Source organism: Xenopus laevis, chromosome 8S (assembly GCF_017654675.1).
Source record: "Xenopus laevis strain J_2021 chromosome 8S, Xenopus_laevis_v10.1, whole genome shotgun sequence".
NCBI lineage: Eukaryota > Metazoa > Chordata > Amphibia > Anura > Pipidae > Xenopus > Xenopus laevis.
The window spans coordinates 53143188-53170287 of NC_054386.1; the positions used below are offsets into that span (position 1 = coordinate 53143188).

General features: G+C 41.2%; 1 protein-coding gene across 1 annotated transcript in view; it reads right to left on the reverse strand.

The window, feature by feature from the left end:
- stag2.S (stromal antigen 2 S homeolog) overlaps positions 1-27100 on the reverse strand; it is a gene marked incomplete in the record, with an annotated part of 131364 nt that overhangs the window by 43277 nt on the left and 60987 nt on the right. Inside the window, 6 exon segments of the mRNA NM_001094828.1 lie at positions 679-883; positions 1788-1864; positions 2075-2171; positions 2689-2835; positions 4536-4614; positions 19556-19612. Coding sequence (NP_001088297.1) covers positions 679-883; positions 1788-1864; positions 2075-2171; positions 2689-2835; positions 4536-4614; positions 19556-19612 — 662 coding nt within the window.

The window sequence follows — 27100 nt, forward strand, 5'->3', positions numbered from 1 at the left end:
TTTTGCATCTAACTATATGAGAAACATTTCTTATTTTGCACAGCCTATTTACCCAGTTTTTATTTTTACACTGAACAATTCCTTTAAAATATAAATCATATACTTATGGGAAATTCTAAAATATCCATTCATGGTTTGTGAAAAGCAACGAAGTGTGGACATACAAAATGATGTTTGAAAGCCAGAAGTCAGCTGATGGCTAAGAAAGATACCTTCAGGGTTATGACCAACATATGCCCTAGAACTGTAAAGCAAAGCACCAATACAGAAGTGGCATGCTTTTTTTTTCTGGCCAAGTTCATTTAGAATAATGGTTGAAATAGGGCACAAGACCAGGAGAAACAATTGTTCTTTTTTGGATAACTTTAAAAAATAAAAATTTCCAAAAAGGACAACTTAAGCTACTGCTTAGATTGTAGGCTCCAGGAAAACTAGAACTTATATGAAACATTACAGCAACTTTACCCTAACCCCGTTTCAAAGCTCCAGTGCTTTACAAAATATACATCATTCACATCAGTCCCTGCTGACAAACTTACAATCTAAGGTCCCTATCACATGCACACAGACTGTGGTAAACTTTATCAGGAGAAAATTAATCTGACTATAGTTTTACATAAACGATATTCCTACAAAATAAATATAGTACATACACAATGCAACAAGGCATTCACAAACCTGCTAATGTGCTTGTATGTCGAAATGCTCGAACTTGTGAGTCAGAAAGTCCCGTAAGAAGAGAAATAACAGTATCCATCATATATTCATCATATATTATGCTGTACTGACATTGGCGGACCAGTACTCCAATGAATTCACAGAAGCTGAACTTAAATTTCTTCCACTGGGGACCAGCCATTGTTAGTGGGTAATCGCCACTATCCTGTAAGCAAAAGAAAAACAAAGCAAGATATTTTAAATCTTTGTGTTACCTAAATAGTGAACCAGTGCCATAGATTTGTTTCAGCACTTCAAGTTTATTAGTGCAGTATGTGAGTTGATACATCTAGAGCTGTTTGTGAGTTGATATTATCTAGAGCTGTTTACTCAGGTATGGAAAAGCATTCTAAAGAATTAAAATGGTCTTCTACCTTATAATGTTGTGGCTAATCTATTGGCAATAAACTGCCTTGGTAGCTTTTCTTCTTTAAAAACAAAGCAGCATGCAGAGGCTTCATGGTTTATTTTCAGCAGTCATATGCAGGGTTGTTGGGACGCAGTTTATTTCTTAAATAAACAAAACCATAAACTTGCTATAGGCTTTCCACTTTAACGGAACCCGGTGCCAAAGCATTAAAACCACTAGTATACGAAGAACTATCTGACTTCAGTTCCTGCTGACTAGTTATTCAAAAGCTGCTTACGTAAAGGTACCCATGCAGAGACAACAGTACAGTGTTATAAGGACTATGTCATATAAAGATAGGAAAATTTTATCAGCTGAGCTGGGGCAGTGGATACCGAGTCAGAGCGAAAAGCCACTAACACAGGCCGATTATGAATCAGGACATATCACACTGATCTAATTGCCCAATTGGATCAGTGTGATATGTCCTGAACAAATCAGCAATGATCCACTTGTTTGGTAACTTGACAGATTCTGCTCTGTTTATAGAAAGTTTAGTGCTGCAAACGCACAAATACTTAAAACAATGGTCTCTAGCTTCAACCAAAACAAAAATGCAATTAATCATGACATTTAGCCCAATAAAATTCAAAACTATTACCATCTTTGTGCAAATGTGAGGAAAAGTTACTATTATGTCAAAATAAATAGTTATACAAACCTCGTCAAACTCTTCTGTCATTCTTCTAATTATTTCTGAATTCTGCATATGGCGAAACATGTCACCAGTGATAACACCTGTAAGACGAAATGTTTAAATGTAAATATTTGTTTAATGTTTGTATAATGTTCAAATGTATATTTTTTTAATGCACGTCATTACAAAATCCAAGGTTTGCAAGAATCATACATTTCTGCTGAAAGCTAACTTATGGGCCTTAGTGAAGTTGACCGCAAACTCGTTTTATATTGTTGTGGAATTTATGTTTTGAATGTCTGTGAACTTACCTTTACATCCTGAACACTGAATAAAGAAGTTTATGAGGTCAAGAAGAGCTACATCTTTGTTGTGTTTATATGCTTCTATCCAGTCATCTACAACAGACTAAAAGGTAAAACATAAATAAAATTAATTTGGTTGAAAGTTGAGGCAAGAATGTGCTCATATTTTGCTATAGCACTGCATCACCTAATATTCAATATAATCCAAAACTACCTTCATATGTTTAATTTGTACAGTTCAGATCTTCAGACGACAAACACTGTTTAAAACAAAGGATTTTTAGGTGGCAATAAAGAGAAAGTAAAGATATAATTAACTATGCTTAAAATCTAGTTTAAAGATACAGCAACATTAACTGGCTTGCCAGTGTATGAGAACTTGCAATTAAATAAATCAAGGAATACGATTACAGCAAAAATCTTTAAAGGACAAAAAAAGGCCAATTTACCGAGGGGTGGATTCCAAGATATATAACTAAAATGCTATATGGCTGCATATTGAGTGGTACTGCTTGGGACAATACGTTTGGAACTGCAACTCTGCAAAGTCATTCAATTAAAGGGATATGCTACATAAATGTATAAAACAAAAAGGTATGGGGCAGATGTAGTTTGTTTACCTGCATTGCACTCTTTCCCATTTTCACCACCTCAAACAACATCATATTCTCTACTCCATTTTGCGGATGATGTCCATTCATCCAGTTAGGACCACCAGGTCTTAATGGTCCACCTTTGCCTTTCTCAATGTTGCCTCTCTTTCCTTTCTGAAACAAACAAAAATATGTGTAAATATAGCATTTTACAACATTGCAACATATCCTAATTGACCCGCATATTGATAAACAAAGATAAAAATAGATTCATGATGTACTTGGAGCATAAATCTGAACTGATTTGCAGTCAACATATATTGAAGTACAAAATAAAATGAAAAAATCAATATAACATGTCAATTATATATTTCATATTTTTTGCATGTAGCAGACAGAGCCAAACACACAGCTGGTTGGTTGGTTGCTGCTTCTAACTGCACTACTGCAATATATTGCTTAACTACAGCCTGTGTGTTAAAGTAATGTTTTATTGCACTGTGTGTAGTTGAGCGGTAATGTTTGCAGCAATAGTTTTCAGTCTTTTTGAGCTCAACCCAAAATTTGGTCAGGGGTCTTTTTGTTTTAAAGACCTTTGCCATGAAGTGATTCTGTCATGATTTTTATGATGTATTTTTTTATTTCTAAATTACACTTACACTGCAAATAATTCACTCTATAATATTACATTTCATTCCTGAACCAGCAAGTGTATTTTTTTTTAGTTGTAATATTGGTGGGTTGGCAGCCATCCCGCGTCATTTTGCCTGGTCATGTGCTTCCAGAAAGAGCCAGCACTTTAGGATGGATCTGCTTTCTGGCTCAATGTAACTGAATGTGTCGCAGTGGGACCTGGATTTCACTATTGAGTGCTGTTTTTAGATATACCAGGCAGCTGTTATCTTGTGATAGGGAGCGGCTATCTTGTTACCTGACCATAGTTTCGTTAGGCTGCTGGGGGGGGGGGGGGCGATATCACTTCAACTTGCAGTACAGCAGTAAAGAGTGACTGAAGCTTATCAGATCACAAGTCACATGACTGGGGGCAGCTGGAAAACTGACTGTCTAGCGCCATGTCAGATTTCAAAATTTAATATAAAAAGATCTGCTTGCTATTTTGAGAAATTATTTTCAGTGCAGAATTTTGCTGGAGCAGCACTGTTAACTGATGCGCTTTGAAAAAAAAAATTTTTCCCATGACAGTATCCCTTTAAAGGAATTGTTCAGTGTAAAAATAAAAACTGGGTAAATAGATCAGCTATGTAAAATAAAAAATGTTTGTAAAGTTAATTAGTTAAAAATGTATAAAGGCTGGAGTGACTGGGTTTGTAACGTAACAGCCAGAATACTACTTCCTGCTTTTCAGCTCTCTTGGTTTACACTGACTGGTTACCAGGCAGTAACCAATCAGAGACTTGAAGGGGGGCCACATGGGTCATATCTGTTGCTTTTGAATCTGAGCTGCATGCTGAGGAGCAATTGCAAACGTACCGAACATATATGACCCATGTGGCCCCCCTTCAAGTTGCCGACTAGCTCAGAGTTATAGAGCTGAAAAGCAGGAAGCAGTGTTCTGGCTATTATATTAGACATCCAGTCACTCCAGGCTTTATATATTACATTTTTGGCTAACTAACTATATTAGAAACATTTTTTATTTTGCACAGCCTATTTACCCTGTTTTTATTTTCACACTGAACTGTTCCTTCAATATAGTAGGTGTATCCAGGGCAATAAATAAGCAATCACCTTGAGTTGGGTTTCCAACGACTTATTTTATATCAGAGGTCTAACAGTGTAGTAGACCTTTTGAGTTGATACTTTTCATGTAAAAAGTAATGGCAATAAGAAATAATGAATATGGGGGGGCATACCTTTCCTTTGCCTTGTTTTGAGATTCTTATTTCCGTATCATCAAAATCTGTATCCGATGACAAATGCATTTCCGACTCCCTATAACATTAAAATGGAAAAAAATATAATACATGAAAGGCTTTTGGCTTCAAAAAATTTTATGTAAGGCATTTCATTTTAAATTTGAATCCCAATAAAATTTACATCTCACAGTATGCATTTCATTAAATAGACACATGAGGGTTGTCACGATCGCCGCCCGGAGCAGGACCAGGAGCTCCGGGCGGCGCAACTACTTCCTCCGACGCCGCTCCCAAAATGGCGGCGCCCATGGCCGCCACGTGGGTAGCAGCGCCGGCGCAGAGACGCCTGCGCGCAAGTGCGCAGGCGCGAAGACGTCACAACGCACGCCGACGCAAGGGCGCCAAAAAACCCCTTTAAAAGGACGCCCGAGACGCCAAGATGGCGCCCGAAAATAGGATCTTGTTCCTGATTAGATTCCTGGGTTCCCTGTTGCTGTTATCCCTGAGTATTCTATTGATTGATCTCTTGTTGTTGACCCCCTGCCTGGACTTTGGACTCTGTTTATATTCTGCCTGCCTTTTGACCTGTTGCCTGAACTTTATTACCCCTTCTGCTGAATCCCTGGATACCACGATCTTGATCCCTCCTGAGGGGCTTCCTCCTATATCCGGACAACTCCCCAGAGGGAACTCCCGGTTCCCTGACATTATTTTCGGGCCATGGATTCCTCTGAGGAAGCTCAGCCAGATTTCGGCAGGGCCTTTCGGGGGCCTGCATTCCCGCATGGAGGCGTATGAAGCCCGGCAGAATTACGTGGGACACACGCTGGAGGCGATCTTGGAAAAGCTCTCCTTGTTGACACCAGCGACCCCCCTGCCGGCACCTCCTCCGCAAGCGGCTGCTGCCAAGGCTACCCAGCCCTCTACCTCTGGTCCACACATTCCTGCTCCGCCTCTCTACGATGGCGATCCTCAAGCCTGTCGAGGATTTGTGAATCAGTGCCAGATTCGATTTGCCCTACACCCCACTGAATTTGACTCTGAACGTGCCAAGGTGGGGTTTGTGATTACTCGTCTGGCAGGGAAAGCTCTCGAGTGGGCATCTCCACACTGGGAGAAGCAGTCCCCACTGATGGATGACGCGGAAGCATTCCTCAAAGAATTTCGGATCGTTTTCGATGCTCCCGGCCGGGTGACATCCGCTGCTTCCCGTCTGTTCCAAATCCGCCAAGGGAGTCGCAGTGTAGCGGAGTATGCTATTGAATTCCGTACACTTGCTGCTGAGACTCGTTGGAACAACGACGCATACCATACTGCATTTTATAATGGTCTCTCCCTCCGCATCAAAGATGACCTGGTCTCCCGGGAATTACCCACGCAAGTTGAGGACCTTATCGCCTTGGCTGTTAAGGTGGACACTCTTCTGAGAGAGCATCAAACCCTGAGAGATCGTGTCAGGAAGTTTCAACCCACGTTGGCACCCCGCTTCCAGAGGCCTCTCCTGCAGGCTCCTGTCACCCCGCCTGCCCAAGCATCCATTTCTCTCCAGGAGGAACCCATGCAAGTGGGAAGAACTCGCCTCACTGAACAAGAGAGACTCCGCAGACGGACGTCAGGCCTGTGTCTGTATTGTGGCGGACATTCCCACTTCGCTAATGCCTGTCCTGCAAAGGCTAAGAGTTTTGTACCCCGAGGTATGTCTATGGTAACTCATGTAGGGGGCACGACTCAAAAGTCTCGAGATTGGTCTCAGGGGAAGACCCAAGGAAACTCACACAGGTTTCTCCTTCCCTTCCAGATTCGTCTGACTGATAAGACCATCTTCGGGAATGCTTTCCTCGATTCCGGAGCCGGGGGTAACTTCATGGACGCTCTCTTTGCTAAGTACATGGGAATCCCCCTATTTCCTTTGCCTTCTCCCATGAGGATTTTCGCCATAGATGATAAACCCCTGGAGTCTGTACTCACGATGACCACTGGCGAACTACTTGTGCAGGTTGGGACCCTGCATAAAGAGAGACTTTCGTTTCTTATCATCTCTTGTCCCGATGTTCCTGTTGTTTTGGGTCTCCCCTGGCTGCGCCTGCACAATCCCACCATAGACTGGTCCACAGGGCAGGTTTCTCGTTGGAGCCCATTCTGCCTACAGCATTGCCTTCCTGATAAACCCCTCAAGAAGGTAACTATCTCCTCAACCGAGTTAAAGTCTCTTCCCTCCTGTTATAAGGAATTCTCCGATGTGTTCTGTAAGAAGTCTGCGGAATTCCTTCCTCCACATCGCTCTTATGACTGTCCTGTCGAACTCCTGCCAGGAGCCATGCCCCCCAGAGGCCGCACTTACCCTCTCTCTCCTGCTGAGACTTCCGCAATGAAGGAATATATCCAAGAAAATCTCCAGCGGGGGTTTATCCGCCCTTCTACCTCTCCTGCAGGGGCTGGGTTCTTCTTTGTGGAGAAGAAGGACGGAGGCCTTCGGCCATGCATAGACTACCGGGGCCTGAATAAAATCACTGTCAAAAACAGGTACCCTCTGCCCTTGATCGTAGAGCTCTTCGACCAGCTGAAGGGGGCGAAGATATTCTCTAAGTTGGATCTCCGAGGGGCGTACAATCTCATTCGCATCCGTGAGGGTGATGAATGGAAGACGGCATTCAACACTCGTGACAGGCACTATGAATATCTCGTTATGCCCTTCGGCCTTTGCAATGCCCCTGCCGTCTTCCAGGAGTTTGCTAACGATGTATTCCGGGATCTCCTAGGAAGGTTCGTAGTCGTGTACCTGGACGACATCCTGATCTTCTCTAAAGACCTAGAAAGCCATCGCTCCCAGGTGAAGGAGGTACTCTCTCGTCTGAGGAAGAACTCTCTCTTCGCCAAGTTGGAGAAGTGCGTCTTCGAGGTGTCTAAGATCCCCTTCCTAGGATACATTATCTCTCCTGAAGGTTTTGAGATGGATCCCGTGAAAGTGTCTGCCATCCAGGAGTGGCCTATCCCGCTGAGTACCAAGGCAATCCAGAGATTTATCGGATTTGCTAACTACTATCGGCAGTTCATCCGGGGGTTCTCTTCCCGCATTGCACCTATCCTGGCCCTCATCCGGAAAGGGGGTAAACCCAGCTTGTGGCCCCCATCTGCCATTGAAGCTTTTCAGTCTTTGAAAGAGGCCTTCACGTCCGCTTCTGTCCTCTGACACCCCAATCCTGAACTACCCTTCTGCATCGAAGTAGATGCTTCTGAAGTCGGAGCCGGAGCCATCCTGTCTCAGAGACATCCCGCTGATGGGAAGTTGCATCCCTGTGCTTATTTCTCCAAGAAGTTCTCGTCCGCAGAGCAGAACTACGATGTCGGGAACCGAGAACTCTTGGCTGTTAAACTTGCCCTTGAAGAGTGGCGTCACCTCCTGGAGGGTTCTCTGATTCCTGTTCAGATTTTCACCGATCATAAGAATCTCGAGTTTATCCAGTCCCTCAAGAGGCTAAACCCCAGACAAGCAAGGTGGGCTCTCTTCTTCTCTCGGTTTAATTTTATCTTGACTTATCGCCCAGGTTCCAAGAATCAGAAGGCCGATGCCTTGTCTCGTAGCTTCACTCCGGTGGACCGCTCTCCTGAGAGACAAGAGCCAATCATCCCTCCAGTCAAGATTATTGCCTCCCTGTATCCACAGTTTGCTGACCAAATCCTGGCTGGTCAGTCTTCTGCTCCTTCAGATACTCCCATTGGAATGGCATTTGTTCCTCCTGAGCTGCGTCTGCCTATTCTGCAACAGACCCATTGCTCCAGGCAAGCCGGACACCCTGGTCCAGCTAAGACTCTTGAACTATTACGACGCCTGGTCTGGTGGCCTGATATCCGCAAAGATGTGAAGGACTTTGTTGCTGCTTGTAATGTTTGTGCCACATCTAAGTCAAGCCATTCCCGCCCCAGTGGGTTACTACAGCCATTGCCGGTTCCTTCCCGTCCCTGGACCCACCTGTCCATGGACTTCATTGTCGAACTTCCTCCCTCTTGTGGGAACACTGTGATCTGGGTTGTCATTGATCGATTCTCCAAAATGGCCCATTTCATCCCTCTGAAGAAGTTGCCCTCTGCGGTGGAGTTGTCCCAGCTATTTATCCAGTACATCTTCCGCCTGCATGGTTTCCCGGTGGAAATGGTCTCCGATAGAGGCACCCAGTTTACTGCCAAATTCTGGCGTTCCCTATGCAAAGACCTGGGAATTGTTCTTCAGTTTTCATCTGCATACCATCCGCAGACGAATGGGGCAGCTGAACGTGTCAACCAAGCCCTGGAACAGTTCCTGAGGAACCACGTATCCCTCTGCCAGGATGACTGGTCTGATCTCCTCCCATGGGCGGAATTCGCTCTTAATAATGCTTGTCATTCCTCTACAGGAAGGTCTCCGTTCATGTCGGTGTATGGGCAGCATCCTCAAGCTTTTCCCCAAGACTTTGTACTTTCTGACGTCCCGGCTGCTGACGATTCCGCAGCCCATATGTCTGCTATTTGGGCTGCTACCAAGTTGAACCTAGAGAAGAGCGCTCTTGTTCATAAGACTTTCGCGGATCGTCGTCGAAGATCCTCTCCTCCCTACAAGGTGGGTGATAATGTCTGGCTCTCTTCCAGGAATATCCGGTTGAAGATACCATCTCCCAAGTTGGGTCCAAAATTCGTGGGTCCATTTCCCATCTTGGAGATAATCAACCCTGTGGCTGTCAGACTTCAGCTTCCACCAGAGATGAGAATCCCCAACGTGTTCCACGTGTCTCTGGTGAAACCCGCTATCACCAACCGGTTCTCTGGTGGTCAATCTCCTCCTCCTGCCATCTCTGTGGAGGGTCAACTCGAGTACGAGGTGGAGAAAATCCTAGACTCCAGGATCTCCAGAGGGTCCCTTCAGTACCTCATTTAGTGGAGGGGCTTCGGTCCTGAAGAATGCTCCTGGGAAGGACATCGTGATGTTCACGCTCCTCGTCTGGTGAGGGATTTTCACGCCAAGTTTCCCCAGAAGCCTTGTCTCGGTGGTCCTGAGGCCCCCCGTGAGGGGGGGGGGTACTGTCACGATCGCCGCCCGGAGCAGGACCAGGAGCTCCGGGCGGCGCAACTACTTCCTCCGACGCCGCTCCCAAAATGGCGGCGCCCATGGCCGCCACGTGGGTAGCAGCGCCGGCGCAGAGACGCCTGCGCGCGAGTGCGCAGGCGCGAAGACGTCACAACGGTGCGACGGACGCAGGCGCAGCGCGTCGGTCGCAGACGTGCTGACGCCGACGCAAGGGCGCCAAAAAACCCCTTTAAAAGGACGCCCGAGACGCCAAGATGGCGCCCGAAAATAGGATCTTGTTCCTGATTAGATTCCTGGGTTCCCTGTTGCTGTTATCCCTGAGTATTCTATTGATTGATCTCTTGTTGTTGACCCCCTGCCTGGACTTTGGACTCTGTTTATATTCTGCCTGCCTTTTGACCTGTTGCCTGAACTTTATTACCCCTTCTGCTGAATCCCTGGATACCACGATCCTGATCCCTCCTGAGGGGCTTCCTCCTATATCCGGACAACTCCCCAGAGGGAACTCCCGGTTCCCTGACAAGGGTATATTTATCAAAGAGTGAAGTTAGAGATTGCCACAGTCCTCTAGAGTGAAATACCGCATATCTGCATTAATTTCTGTGGGATTTTTAAAGGTGTAATTATCAAGGGGTGAAAGTTCACCATTTGATAAATACTCCTTTAAAAATCCCACATAAATTAATGGAGAGAGGCGGTATTTTCACGCTAGCCGACTGCGGCGATCTCCAACTTAACTCCTCCATAAATATACCCCATAGTGTTTTTACCCGAATACTATGAAAGAGCACTCAAAGTAAAAGATGCTCAATATGTGCATGCCCTTGATGTAACACTTGCTCATTATGTGCATATCCTAGCATGGCTGCCAGAACCAAGAGTAGGCTCCTGGTGCGGAGAGCACAGCACACAATGGTGGCTTATTTTAAGAAATAAATGAGGGTTCTGTCCGCCCACATCTCCTGTGGAGGAAGCATATTTTTGCCAGTAGGTGCCCTTTAATGAAAAGTGAACAAAATAAATCATTGGTAGCACAGAAGAATAATGTGGCAGTTCGTATTAAGTGATAGCATTTAAAGGGTTAAAATTCATTTAGTATAGCAAATATTTGTAACCTGAAACAATATGCAACTTTTTTTTTTTTAGTTTTTGCACTCTGTCCAGTCTAAAATTTTGAATCTAGATGCCATGCTCAGCAATGCTAACCAAAAGGAAAGCAGATTGTTAGGCAAGAATCTACAATTTTTATCATTGTGTTCAGACCCCCTTGAATACATCTTTCAATCTATCATTTAAAACATTCACTGTGCAAACAGAATACAGGTATGCAAACCATTACCCGGAAATCTCTTATCCAGAAGGCTCTGAATTACTGGTCAGTCTCCCATAGACTCCTTTTTAATCAAATAATTCTGATTTTTAAAACAGATTTTCTTTTTCTCAGTAATAATAAAACAGCACCTTGTACTTGATCCCAACTAAGATATAATTAACCCTTATTAGAGGCAAATAAATCCTATTGGGTTTATTTAATGCTTAAAATTATTTTAAGTAGACTTGTATTGAGATCCAAATAACAAAGATCCTTTATCTGGAAAACTCCAAGTCCTGAGCATTATGTATATCAGGTCCCATACCTGTATAAAATATACATAATAGTAGCTAGTAGATTTGAGGGGGGGGACCACAAACCATAAAACCATCATTTTGTCCAAAGTAACAGCATTTGTAAACCAATTTAGGGCAGGTGCATATGGGCAGATTAGGGAGATTTAGTCGCCTGGCAACTAATCGCCTCTTCTGGGGGGCAATAATCTCCCGAGCTGCCTTCCCCCTGCCTTCTTTAATGAGAAAATGCCTCACGAGGAAACTTCAGGTGACTTCGGAAATTGAAGTGCCGTGAGTGCATTAGAACAGGCGTTTTCTCATTATAGCAGGGTGAAGGCAGTTCGGGGAGATTGTCGCTCTGCAAAAGAGCCGATTAGTCGCCAGGTGACTAAATCTTCCCGAATCTGCCTGTGTGCCCCTGCCATTAAAATGCTCATATATGCGCTTTATCATAGGTATTGTGCTGAAGATACTTTTTGTCTACTGTGTAAATTGGAGAATATGTATTGTTTTTGTTATTTCTTGCTCTACTTCCTGGTCCCAGTGAGCATGAGCAGTAAAACAAATTAGCAGACCACTGAAAATGAGCTGCTCTTTATCTTAAAAGATAACTGGGGTAAAGGAGGGGTTTATATATACAGGGCCTTCTCAGTGTACTGCTATTTGTTTGACTTTGCTTATTGGGAGCAGGAAGTTAGTTTACATTTCAATTGTTTCCCTGTTTAAAACAAGAATTAAACATGTAGATATTTCCTAATTAAATTAGGCCAAAAAAAAATTTCAGCGCCATATCAGTTCATTGAACTTGAACATGACGTGCAAAATTAGCTGTGCTTTGAACACTACTATGTGGCATTGCAATATACCCAGAAAAACATATGTTGGAAAATGAGTTTGGACTAGGGTTGTAGCGCTGTAGCTCTACATAAAAATGTAATTCAAAGTACTGTAGTTTATACTGTAGCTAAAGGCATACAATTACACAGGAGAATTAATTTAAGCACAGTGCCTTGCAAAATGATTCAGACCACTGAGCAATTCACTTTTTGTATTGAAGAAATCGTACCCTGAAAAGTCGTTATCTGTGTTATTTACAGTTAGGTCCATAAATATTTGGACAGAACTTTTTTTTCTAATTTTCTGTACTGTACATTTCTACAATGAATTTTGAATGAAACAACTCAGATGCAGTTGAAATGCATAGTTTCAGCTTTAATTCAGTGGGTTGAACAAAAAGATTACATAAAAATGTGAGGAACTAAAGCCTTTTTTTTTTTTTTAAAAAAAAACAATCAATTCAGGGGCTCAAAAGTAATTGGACAAATTAAAAAACTGAAAATAAAATGTTAATTTCTAATAATTGAAAAGCAACTGCAGTAAAGGCTTAAATTCATTGTGGTAATGTATAGAACCAAAATTAGAAAAAAAGTTGTCTGTCCATATATTTATGGACCTAACTGTAATTCGTATCTAATTGAAAACTGTGACTATTTATTTGAAAACAGAATTGCAAGAATCATCTAACCAATGTGAAGAAGCTGATGCAAATTTGACTGGATAAAGATCAGTCCTGACAGGACTGTAAAGTCCACTTTGCATTAAAGGGATGGTTCTCCTTTAAAGGAACAGTAACATACTAATAAGTATTTAAAGTAATACAAATATAATGCAGTATTGCCCTGCACTGGTAAAACTGCTGTGTTTGCTTCAGGAACACTACTATTGTTTATATAAATCAGCTACTGTGTAGCAATGGGGCAGCCATTCAAAGGAGAAAAGGCTCAGGTTACACAGCAGATAAGCTCTGTAGAACACAATGGTGTTAACCACTATTTAACCTGTGCCATTTTTTAACCTGAGCATTTTTTCAATTTCTGCCATTGCTACACAGCAGCTTGCTTATATGAACTATAGTAGTGCATGGCAACAGTACATTATATTTTCATTACTTTAAAACGCTTTCCTTTAAGTTAACTTTTAGAATGTTAGAAAATGGCCAATTCTAAGCAACTTTTTAATTGGTCATTATTTTTATAATTAATTGCCTTTTTCTTCTGACTTCATTTTTCAATCTAAAAATTCAGTGTGCGGTTGCTAGTGTAATTCTGACCTCAAACATTTAGCTAGCGCTGGAACAAGCAGTATTGGAATCAACAGCAATACTACTTGGCCAATCACTCTGCCAGGTAAAGGCCACCATCCCCCTCAGTCTGCACAATTTTCTTCTCCAGCCAATCGCTTCCCTAAAATTGAACCACCCCTCTTCTGTTGCCTTTCCTTAGCAATTTTCCATGAAGATTGAGGTACATTATGCTTATAGCACATGTAGCATTTCTCCTGAAATGCCCTCTCCATAGTACCGGTCATTCACATGACATCTATAGCACACAACTGTGTTGTGGACATTTAGGACCAAAAACACTTTCACAACTAAAACTTTCCTCGTTTTTGTACGCTAAAATTTGAACTCTTGGTCATTCTTAAATATTACCCACATAGAACTTCAGTAAATCTGCCAATTAGTTTTCACAGGATAGTAGATGGCACAATGCAATGCCTCATTCATACAGGTAACAAAGAAGTTCTGCCTGCCAGGCCAAGAAAGAACATTTAACACTGTGTAACTGCAAGTACATTGCTACCCAGCAATTTCACTGGACTAAATTCTCTGCAGGAAAGTCAGATAATCAGACCCTGCCTTAATGGAACAGTAACCCCAAAAAATGAAAGTGTTTTAAAGCAATAAAAATCTCATGTACGGGTTACCCTGCACTGGTAAAACTGCTATAGTTCATATAAACAAGCTGCTGTGTAGCAATGGCAGAAATTGAAAAAAGGCTATATGGCACAGGTTAGTGCAGGCCCGGACTGATAATCTGCCGGTTCGGGCATTTGCCCGAGGGGCCGATCTCCCCTTTGTTTCAGTGGGCTGCACGCTGTCTGAGACTCTGAATAGATGCGGCACTTCACTACTTTGCTTTTAATTTACGGCGCTATTAATTACTGTCAGACGCAGACAGCGTAGCGTATACTTATACTGAGCAGGAACGGCGCGGCCACTTAATTAGTTTACCTTTAAACTAATCTGTGATGTGACCCGCCGTCTGCTTTTAATCAGTCCTCCCTGTGCTCTGTGTCTGATCCGGTTCCTCCCCCCTCTCCTGACACGCTCACGTCTGCAGCCCCTCCCACCTCCACAGAGCAGTGTAATATAGGAGAGCAGAGGTGGGGGCAGGACTGCAGAAATTTTGAATTAGTGAAAAATTTTGCAGCATGTGCGATAATCAGAATAAGATGGATCTGAAAATAACTCAAAAACGGAAAGGTGGCGCTGAAAAAGTCAGAGAGAAGAAGAGGAGAAATCTAGAAGCAGACGCTGCTAAATGTGCAAAATTATCAGATTTATTCTTCCAGAAAGTTGCTGACCCTGGACCCTCATCTATGTCTACTCATGTAATTTGCACTCGATCACCTATTTCTGCTCTAGAAGATGACACTTCATGTCCTGCAGCTGATCTTGTTGCATCCACTCCAAGTCCTTGGGGCTGCTCCAGTGGTCTACTCTTCATGTCCTCTCTCTGCTTCTGAGATGTGCACTGTACCCCCCAAAAATGCTTATGCTGTTGGTTCTTCTACACCAATTGATTATTATGCAGCTGAAAATTCATCGGCTGAGGGTGCTCCTGCAGCTATCATTTCATTACATGCTGCTTCTCCTGTGGCTAGCACTTCATCAGAGGCTGTTGCATCTGTTGCTTCATTACAGGATGCTTCTCATGTGTTTGATGAAAAAAACTCTGCAGAAAGTGAACATTTAACTTTTAACTACTTTTCACGCCCTAACAAAAGTCAGCTGTCTATGTTTTTTAGTTACCACCCCCAACAAGACACTGCTAATCTTACAGCAAAAAAGCATTTCTATCGTAAAGATGGAACAAATCGAAAGTGGCTAACATTCTATGAAGAAAGAAGGGCTTTTTTTTGCTCTGTTTGTCTAGCATTTTCAAAGCCTACAACAAACAATTCTTTCATTGATGGAACTACAGACTGGAGACACGTCCATCATCGAATAGAAGAACATAAAAAAAGTGTGAGTCACCAAAATAGTGCAGAAGCATATTTTTTAAAGGCTACCAGTGGAGATGTAAGCAGCCTGATAAATCACAATCGAATGTCGGCACATTGTGAGCAGGTCAGAAAAAGACGACAGATTTTAGAGAGAGTGGTGAGCATTGTCAAACTTATTGGAAAATGTGGCCTTAGCTACAGAGGAGACAAATTTGAGGCAGCATACACCCTGCAGGGTCCTAACCTAGACCATGGTAATTTTCTTGAGCTGGTTCTCCTCTTGAGTAAATATGACATCTGTACTCAAGAACATGTCAATGAATGCATAGAAAAAAGTAAAAAGAGGCATTCCAAGGGAACTAAGGGTAGAGGTTCTCTATTAACACTGCTTTCAAAATCAACAGTTAATGCAGTTATTGAAGCCATACGGCTGCTTATTCAAGAAAACATCGCAAGGCAAGTGAGGGATGCAGGAATGTTTTCAGTACAGATTGATACATCCCAGGACATTGCATCAAGAGATCAGCTCTCAGTAATTGTTCGTTATGTAACTACTCAGGTTCATGAAAGACTTCTTGCTGTGGTGGATTGCAAATCATGCACTGGGGAATCCTTACACCAAATGCTAATGAAAGTGCTTGATTCTTGTAAAATAGATGTGCGTAAATGTGCTGGCAATTCTACAGATGGGGCAACAAATATGCAAGGACAATATAATGGTTTTTCAACATGGTTGACAACGGTATCCCCTGGCCAGATACATGTATGGTGTTATGCACATGTTCTGAACTTAGTGCTTTCAGATACAACAAAAGCTACCATTCAGAGTGCATCATTGTTTTCTTTACTAAATGACATAGCAGTGTTTATCCGTGATTCATATCTTTGCATGGATTTGTGGGAAAATATCAGCCAGGATCCTCACCGCCGTAGGCTGTCGGTGATTGGTGAAACCCGCTGGTGGTCCAAGGATGCAGCATTGCGAAAAGTTTTTGGCAACTTTTCAAAACCAGACTCTGGTCTTTATGTTTGCCTTATTGCAATGCTTTCAGAATTTCAAAAGAATCATCAGTCTAGTCCAGATGCCCGTGTAAAAGCAAAGGGCTTTTGTGATTCTCTTTTAAGGTACGAGACTATCCTCACTGCTCAGGTTTTCCTGCGTATTTTTGAGCTAACAACCCCATTATCCAAATATCTTCAGACTTCTGGAATGGAGATTTTAACAGCTTATCGGAAGGTGAACGGAGTAGAAGAAAATCTGGAATGTTTCGCAAGATCTTTTGATACTGTCATAGAAGCTGCAGATAAATTTGTGAAATGGGCAGATGAGCAGCTTCAGCATAAATATGAAGATTTGGAACTTGAGATAGAAAAATCTCTGCCTATAAAGAGAATTAGAAAGAGGAAGAAAATGCCAGATGAGTTGTCTGATGATACAGTTATTCCAAATGCTCTTACAGCTTTCAGCATTCAGGTCCACAATGTTATCTTGGATACAGTCCTAAAGAGCATGCATCAACGGTTTTCAGCACATAGCAGCATTTATGCTTATTTTGCTTGTTTGGACCCAAGAAATTTTTCGGTTATAAGAGAGAAAGGACTTACCACCCTAGCACTGCAAGAACTAAGCAAACTGTTGCTGAAATATGATGAAAGGGCCACAGCTGAAAATTTACAATTTGAGTTAACAAGTCTTGCAGCACATTGGGATAAATTAAAGGCCTCTGCACTGGATGAGTACTCAGTCAGGGTCGCAACCACCATAAAAGCTAAAGACCAGGACACGGAGTCTGAGATGGAATTAGTGAACAAGAGTTGTTCAACATGTAAGAACTGCCCTGTATGCTGCTATCAGTTACTACAACGGTACAATCTATTAACCGATGCATATAATGTGATTGGATTGGCATACAAATTCCTTTTGACTCTGTATCACAAGTAGCATGTGAGAGAAGCTTTTCTACATTAAAGTTTATCAAAAGCAGATTAAGAAGCACTATATCACAACAGCACTTGGAGTCATTTATGTTAATGGCAACAGAAAGTTCTTATGAGTCTAGATGTTGAGGAAGTAATTGACAGAGTTGCTGAAAGGAGTGATCTCCTTATGCGCCTGCTTATACCTTAACATGTTCTTGAACAAAACCTTTCAAAACCTTTGGGCTGCTACTCTCACTGCTTCTGTTGTATTTCACACTCTGGTTGCTCTACTGAGTTATATGGTACCATGCATTGAATGATAAATCATCATCTCTTCAGAGGTCTTCACTATATTGGGCTTCATTAACTCTGGACAGATACAATAATCTGAAAGTACTGCATTTCGATCAAATGCACTGCTTGGCTTTTGAAAAGTAATACATGAAAAGCTGAAAGTTTCAGTTTTGCACTGGTTGGAATCCTGACCTCAGTATTGTTGTTAATTTATTTGAACTATTTATTTTACTTGTTTATAGTTATGCCTAATACACTTCTTTTCGTTAGTTATGTGGATCAGATAACAGCTAATCTTGCACCTGATGTGCTTCCTTGGTCTTCACTTACAAGGAATGACCACATAATCTCTGTTCAGGTACGAACTTCTTAACAAAATCTTAGCAAAATTGCTAAAATAAGGGCAGATTGTATTCATGTGGTATATTTGTTAGTAAAGCACTTTTAAATCAATAAAAAATGATGGTTACCTATTGAATCTTTTGAATCATTGTTATTTTTAAAGATGGTCTGGGCTCTTAATAAATGGCAAAAACAACACCGTAGATAATTTAATTTTTCTGTGTCATTAATGCAGGTAAAGAACCTTAATTTTATGCACATAATTCATTGCAGTTTTGACTCAATGTATGTGTGGATATATATATATATATATATATATATATATATATATATATATATATATATATATATATATATATATATATATATATCCACATACATACATACACACACACACACACACACACACACACATATATATATATACATACACACATATATACATACACACACATATATAAAATATGCTTGTGTGTAAATCAAAGACCACACGCATTTCTGTGTGGGCTGCTTTGATTTTTTTGCCAGGGCTGCTTTTTACTCCCAGTCCGGCCCTGGGTTAGTGGATAACACCATTATGTTCTACAGAGCTTATTTGCCATCTGCTGTGCACTGCAACATCACTTACCTGATCAATCACTGTTTCTGGTAGAAATTATATTTCTACATGGCAAATAATTTACTAGTAGGTATAGTAGAGTAATAGAAAACCAACAGACCCAGCAGTCATGACATGCATGGTGCCGATTCTGTGTAATTGAATCAATAATTGAGGCTTGTTTCAAATAATAGCAGTGTGGAGTTCAATTAGCGAGGTCATTCATTTTGTGTTAAAACCGGTGTCAATTATGGCCCTTATTTAAGGAAGGAAGGCAGCAAATGTGCATGCTGGTTATAGTGCATTTAATCTGAGTAAAATGGGTTGTTACAGACATTGTTCAGAAGAACAGAGTACTTTGATTAAAAACCTTATTGGAGAGGGTAAAACAAAGTGCAGAAAATTATAGGCTGCTCAGTTAACTGATCTCAAGTTTTAAAATGGCAACTAAAACCTGAAAGAAAACTGAAAACTACCATTAGAATGGATAGAAAACAAGCCAAAATGGCAAAGTTCCCAGAAAATCAAAGAAGGTTTAAAGTTACCTGTGAGTGCTGTAAAAATTAGAAGACGCCTATGTGAAGCCAAGCTATCAGCAAAAAGCCCCTGAAAAGTCACATTGTCGAAAAAAAAGACAAGCTGAAGAGGTTACAATTTGCCAAAAAACAAATTGACTGGCATTAAAAAATAAATGGTGCAACGTTTTGTGACTGATGAAAGCAAAACTGATCTTTTTGGGTCTAGGGGCCGCAGACAGTTTGTCAGACGACCCCAAACACTGAATTCAAGCCACAGTGCACTGTGAATACAGTGAAGCATGGTGTTGGGCCTATTTATCGCATAACAGGGATCCTGGATCAGTTTCAATAGATCAAAAAGAAGAGGTCATAACAGTCTGTAGCTCCAATATGAAAACAGAAAAGCGAGGGGGCAAAAAGTTGACAGGAAAAAGTCACACCATATGTAATACCTTTTCAATTTTGTCTGTCAGTCATAAAGTTTGTGTTCAGTAATGATTATCCCATATTCCAAAAATAATAATAATGGCTTTCTAATTTGATTTTTTCCATGAATAATAATGGCACTGAAAACTCTACCGCTATCACATTAAAAATGTAAAAGACATACCTTGGCCCAGCATTACAAGAAAGTGGACCCATATCATGGAGAGAAGGATCCAGAGGTCTGTTAAAAGAAAAAAATATGCAATAAATGCTTCTGAAGAAATAGTTAAAATGTAAACAGAGTTTCTGAAGCAAACACACCAGTTTTACAAGTGCAGCACAACAGTATATTATATTGTCATTACTTTTAAATACTTTCATTTTTTGGTGTTACTGTTCCTTTAAGGCATTTTGCTCAAAATTAAGATAACATCCTGTTTCCAGAAAATCCCAAGCACCTAGCATACAACATATCCCATAGAGATAACTCCACTACTACCAGGCAGTAACCAGAAACTTGAGGGGAGGCCACATGGGTCATATCTGTTGCTTCTGAATCTGAGCTGAATGATGAGGATCAATTGCAAACTCACTGAACAGATATGTACCATGTGGCCCCCTACAAGTCGCTGACAACATCAGAGTTATAGAGCTGAAAAGCAGGAAGTAGTGTTCTGGCTATTATGTTAGAATGCAGTCACTCCAGCCTTTATACATTACATTTTTGGTAAATTAGAAACATTTTTCATTTTGCACAGCCTATTTACCCAGTTTTTATTTTCACACTGAACTGTTCCTTTAATGACAGGTCCCCCTTAAACAGAGTTTATCTTATTTTAAAAAGGAAACGTATGGGGGCGCTGCTGAAGTCTTATTTGACTTGTTTAAGCATGGCTGGGACAACCTGACCAGCCTATCCAGCTATCTTCTGGATGTTTACGAGTACCTGCAGGCACATGTGCCTTAGGTAGGACAGGGGAGGGAGGGCGGAGGAAAGGGAAGGGACATGACCGTGACAGAAGGGAGAGCGACAGAGGGCAGTGAACACAGATATGGGGTAGGCAGAAAACACATTAAATGGGTTGTTCACCTTTAAATTAAATTTTAATATGATGTAGAGTGTTATTCTAAACAATTTGCAATTGGTTTTCATTTTTTACTATTTGTGTTTTATTTTTAGTTATTTAGCTTTTTATTCAGCAGCTCGCCAGTTTGCAATTTCTGCAGTCTGGTTGCTATGGCCCATGTTACCCCAGCAACCATGCACTGATTTGAATAAGAGACTGGACTATGAAAGGAAAGATGAGGAATAAAAAGTATCAATAACCATACATTTGTAGCATTACAGAGAATTCTTTTTTAGATGGAGTCAGTTACACCCATTTGAAAGTTGGAGTCAGGAGAAAAAGGCAAATTTAAAATCTACAAACAATAGAAAATGATAGTCAATTGAAACATTTCTGGAAATTAGCCATTCTATAACATACTAACAGTTAGGGGCAGATTCACTAAGGGTCGAATTTCGAATTTAAAAATACTTCGAAATTCAACCCTCGAATTGAAATCCTTCGACTTCGAATATCGAAGTCGAAGGATTTAGCGCTAAACGTTCGATCGAACGATCGAAGGATTTTTCATTCGATCGAACGATTAAATCCTTCGAATCGAATGATTCGAAGGATTTTAATCAAACGATCGAATGAATATCCTTCGATCAAAAAAAGTTTAGCAAGCCTATGGGGACCTTCCCCATAGGCTAACATTGACTTCGGTAGGTTTTATCTGCCGAAGTAGGGGGTCGAAGTTTTTTTTAAAGGGAAAGTACTTCGACTATCGAATGGTCGAATAGTCGAACGATTTTTACTTCGAATCGTTCGATTTCGTTCGAATTCGAACGAATTTAACCAATTCGATGGTCGAAGTACCCAAAAAATACTTCGAAATTCGAATTTTTTTCATTCGAATCCTTCACTCGAAGTTAGTGAATCTGCCCCTTAACTTTAAGGTGAATCACCCCTTTAACAGGTACCTGCCCATCTATCCCCCCACCCCCATCACTGCACCCTAGGGAAATGCCTCTTCTGCCTAGTTCTGACCCTGCATTCCAGCAATTTACATTTGAATAACAAACGCAATTTCATTTAACCTTTTAAATGCCACAGATCGTAGAATCTACGTTCTGTGGCAAAGGTACTTGAAATGCCACAGAACGTAGATTCTACGTTCTGCAGCATTTCCTGTTTCAGGAGCGGAGGAGCGGCTGTTAGAGCCGCTCGCTCCGTTCCTGCTCGATCCCCTGCCCCTAGGCAACGAGCAGAGCAGGGGATCGAGTGGCCCCTGGGGCGCGATCGCCCAGGGGCCCAAAAACAGCAGCAGGCACGTGTTACTTACGTGTCCTGCTGCTGCAGCCTGCACCGGATCGTCGATCTCCGCCCCCACAGCACACAGACAGGAACCACGAGGCAGATGTCTTCCAGGGGCTCTTCCTGATCGCCTGCAACAGTCTCCAGCGATTTTTTCAGGTTAGTGCAACAATTACACACACAAACACACCAACACACACTTATTACAGTAATACACACTTAGATTCACACTTACACACACTTACACATACATTTTTGGGGATTGGGGGGGTCACTTACACTCACTGCACTTACACACATGTGCACACGCACACACGCGCACATAACATGTAATTTACCATTTGTACACACGCACACGCACATACATGGCATTGTGGCCTTTTTTTTTTTTTCTTATCGCATCGTTTCTTTTTTTGGCTGAAAAAAATGTTTTATTGCCATTACGCATAGCGTATTCGCTAACCGTACTGTGCAATACCTTTTGTATGTTATTTCGGTGATTATATTGCAATTTTGGGTATTTTGGTGCATTTTTAGCCATTTTATTGAATTTTTAGCCATTTTATTGCATTTTCAGCTCTGCATATATTGTGTTCACTTTTTTCTAGCCGTATAACCTGTTTGGCCCATCTAAAATATTCAAACTGTGATTCTGACAGCTGATAACACTAGTCTGGAAAAAAAACATTGATTTTTGTGGTTTTATTGGATTTTTTTGCATTTCACCCTTTACTGCCTTATTTTGTTTTGCCTTGTAAATTTTATCTACTATATATCCATTTGGGGGTCTCTGTGCGCCACATAGTTTGGTATATCTATGCATTTTGGGCATCAAAGTGTTCAGTAGACCTCTGGCGTTCATATTTAGGATGTTTTATGCTGATACGTTACAAAATGTGGGGCATATAATGGGGTAAAATTCAAGCTTTCTGACAATTTTCAGAAATTTGATAAAAACCGTTATGTTCAGCATTGCTTTGCAGTTTGGCAGTTTGCAGTAGAAACACTTATTTACCCATATTGGATTCGTCAGAATGTGTACTTTCTGAAAATATATGGTTTTCTGGGGTCTTTGTACTGTTAGGGGGGTCTAATGTCGCATAATACACACACCAGGTGCTTATATTGCAGCAGCCAGCGCGTCAGCTGTGAAAATGTATATACACTATTGTCATTTGGGGGTCTCTGTGCGCCACATAGTTTGGTATATCTATGCATATTGGGCATCAAAGTGTTCAGTAGACCCCTGGCGTTCATATTTAGGATGTTTTATGCTGATAAGTTACGAAATGTGGGGCATATAATGGGGTAAAATTCAAGCTTTGTGACGATTTTCAGAAATTTGATAAAAACGGTTACGTTCAGCATTGATTTGCAGTCTGGCAGTTTGCAGTAGAAACACTTATTTACCCATATTGGATTCGTCAGAATGTGTACTTTCTGAAAATATATGGTTTTCTGGGGTCTCTGTACTTTTAGGGGGTCTAATGTCGCATAATACACACACCAGGTGCTCATATTGCAGCAGCCAGCGCGTCAGCCGTGAAAATGTATATACACTATTGTCATTTGGGGGTCTCTGTGCGCCACATAGTTTAGTATATCTATGCAAATTGGGCATCAAAGTGTTCAGTAGACCCCTGGCGTTCATATTTAGGATGTTTTATGCTGATACGTTACGAAATGTGTGGCATATAATGGGGTAAAATTCAAGCTTTCTGACAATTTTCAGAAATTTGATAAAAACCGTTATGTTCAGCATTGCTTTGCAGTTTGGCAGTTTGCAGTAGAAACACTTATTTACCCATATTGGATTCGTCAGAATGTGTACTTTCTGAAAATATATGGTTTTCTGGGGTCTTTGTACTGTTAGGGGGTCTAATGTCGCATAATACACACACCAGGTGCTTATATTGCAGCAGCCAGCGCGTCAGCTGTGAAAATGTATATACACTATTGTCATTTGGGGGTCTCTGTGCGCCACATAGTTTGGTATATCTATGCATATTGGGCATCAAAGTGTTCAGTAGACCCCATGCGTTCATATTTAGGATGTTTTATGCTGATACGTTACGAAATGTGTGGCATATAATGGGGTAAAATTCAAGCTTTCTGACAATTTTCAGAAATTTGATAAAAACCGTTATGTTCAGCATTGCTTTGCAGTTTGGCAGTTTGCAGTAGAAACACTTATTTACCCATATTGGATTCGTCAGAATGTGTACTTTCTGAAAATATATGGTTTTCTGGGTCTCTGTACTGTTAGGGGGGTCTAATGTCGCATAATACACACACCAGGTGCTTATATTGCAGCTGCCAGTGCGTCAGCCGTGAAAATGTATATACACTATTGTCATTTGGGGGTCTCTGTGCGCCACATAGTTTGGTATATCTATGCATACTGGGCATCAAAGTGTTCAGTAGACCCCTGGCGTTCATATTTGGGATGTTTTATGCTGATAAGTTACGAAATGTGGGGCATATAATGGGGTAAAATTCAAGCTTTGTGACGATTTTCAGAAATTTGATAAAAACCGTTACGTTCAGCATTGCTTTGCAGTTTGGCAGTTTGCAGTAGGAACACATATTTACCCATATTGGATTCGTCAGAATGTGTACTTTCTGAAAATATATGGTTTTCTGGGGTCTCTGTACTGTTAGGGGGGTCTAATGTCGCATATTACACACACCAGGTGCTCATATTGCAGCAGCCAGCGCGCGTCAGCCGTGAAAATGTATATACACTATTGTCATTTGGGGGTCTCTGTGCGCCACATAGTTTGGTATATCTATGCATATTGGGCATCAAAGTGTTTAGTAGACCCCTGGCGTTCATATTTAGGATGTTTTATGCTGATAAGTTACGAAATGTGGGGCATATAATGGGGTAAAATTCAAGCTTTGTGACGATTTTCAGAAATTTGATAAAAACCGTTATGTTCAGCATTGCTTTTCAGTTTGGCAGTTTGCAGTAGAAACACTTATTTACCCATATTAGATTCGTCAGAATCTGTACTTTCTGAAAATATATGGTTTTCTGGGGTCTCTGTACTGTTAGGTGGTCTAATGTCGCATAATACACACACCGAGTGGTTATATTGCAGCAGCCAGCGCGTCAGCCGTGAAAATGTCTATACATATTGTCATTTGGGGGTCTCTGTGCGCCACATAGTTTGGTATATCTATGCATATTGGGCATCAAACTGTTTAGTAGACCCCTATGTTTATATTTAGGATGCTTTATGCTGGTAATGATACATGGACAATACGATGCTGGAAAGTTGAAGCTTTGAGGCAATTTCCAGATATTTCACCAAAACCGCCAAATTTGGCAAAGCCTTGCGACTCAGTAGTTTGGAGCAGAAAGGCATGGGTACCCATTTTAGATTCCGTAGAATGTGTACTTTCCAAAAATATATGGGTTTGGGGGGTAAACATATATTTCTGTGTTTTTACCCCGCAAAAATGCAGTCAATGTGTTGATTTTTCATTAGCTGAAGTTACCCACGGGACTGTTTGTATGCGCTAACTTCATTTTGGGGCCTCTAAATGCAGATACTTTGGTAAACTTATGAACAATGGCCACCAAAATGTTCAGAGGAACCCTGGCAATCATATTTAGGGTGCTTTTTCTTAGTACGTAATGACACATGGGTGATATGGTGCTGGGAAGTTGAAGCTTTGAGGCAATTTTCAGATATTTCACCAAAACCGGCAACTTTGGGAAAGCCTTGCGACTCGGTAGTTTGGAGCAATAAGGCATGGTACCCATTTTAGATTCTGTAGAATGTGTACTTTCCAAAAATGTATGGGTTTGGGGGGTAAACATATATTTCTGTGTTTTTACCCCACAAAAATGCAGTCAATGTGTTGATCTTTCATTAGCTGAAGTTACCCACAGGACTATTTGTATGCGCTAACTTCATTTTGGGGCCTCTAAATGCCAGATACTTTGGTAAACCTATGAACAATGGCCACCAAACTGTTCGGAGGAACCCTGGCAATCATATTTAGGGTGCTTTTTCTTGGTGCATAACGATACATGGGTGATATGGTGCTGGGAAGTTGAAGCTTTGAGGCAATTTTCATATATTTCACCAAAACCGACAAATGTGGGAAAGCCTTGCGACTCAGTAGTTTGGAGCAGAAAGGCATGGGTACCCATTTTAGATTCTGTAGAATGTGTACTTTCCAAAAATGTATGGGTTTGGGGGGTAAACATATATTTCTGTGTTTTTACCCCACAAAAATGCAGTCAATGTGTTGATTTTTCATTAGCTGAAGTTACCCACGGGACTGTTTGTATGCGCTAACTTCATTTTGGGGCCTCTAAATGCCAGATACTTTGGTAAACTTATGAACAATGGCCACCAAAATGTTCAGAGGAACCCTGGCAATCATATTTAGGGTGCTTTTTCTTAGTACGTAATGACACATGGGTGATATGGTGCTGGGAAGTTGAAGCTTTGAGGCAATTTTCAGATATTTCACCAAAACCGACAACTTTGGGAAAGCCTTGCGACTCAGTAGTTTGGAGCAGAAAGGCATGGGTACCCATTTTAGATTCAGTAGAATGTGTACTTTCCAAAAATATATGGGTTTGGGGGGTAAACATATATTTCTGTGTTTTTACCCCACAAAAATGCAGTCAATGTGTTGATTTTTCATTAGATGAAGTTACCCACGGGACTGTTTGTATGCGCTAACTTCATTTTGGGGCCTCTAAATGCCAGATACTTTGGTAAACTTATGAACAATGGCCATCAAAATGTTCAGAGGAACCCTGGCAATCATATTTAGGGTGCTTTTTTCTTAGTACGTAATGACACATGGGTGATATGGTGCTGGGAAGTTGAAGCTTTGAGGCAATTTTCAGATATTTCACCAAAACCGACAACTTTGGGAAAGCCTTGCGACTCAGTAGTTTGGAGCAGAAAGGCATGGGTACCCATTTTAGATTCAGTAGAATGTGTACTTTCCAAAAATATATGGGTTTGGGGGGTAAACATATATTTCTGTGTTTTTACCCCACAAAAATGCAGTCAATGTGTTGATTTTTCATTAGATGAAGTTACCCACAGGACTATTTGTATACGCTAACTTCATTTTGAGGCCTCTAAATGCCAGATACTTTGGTAAACCTATGAACAATGGCCACCAAATTGTTTGGAGGAACCCTGGCAATCATATTTAGGGTGCTTTTTCTTGGTGCGTAACGATACATGGGTGATATGGTGCTGGGAAGTTGAAGCTTTGAGGCAATTTTCAGATATTTCACCAAAACCGACAATTTTGGGAAAGCCTTGCGACTCAGTAGTTTGGAGCAGAAAGGCATGGGTACCCATTTTAGATTCGGTAGAATGTGT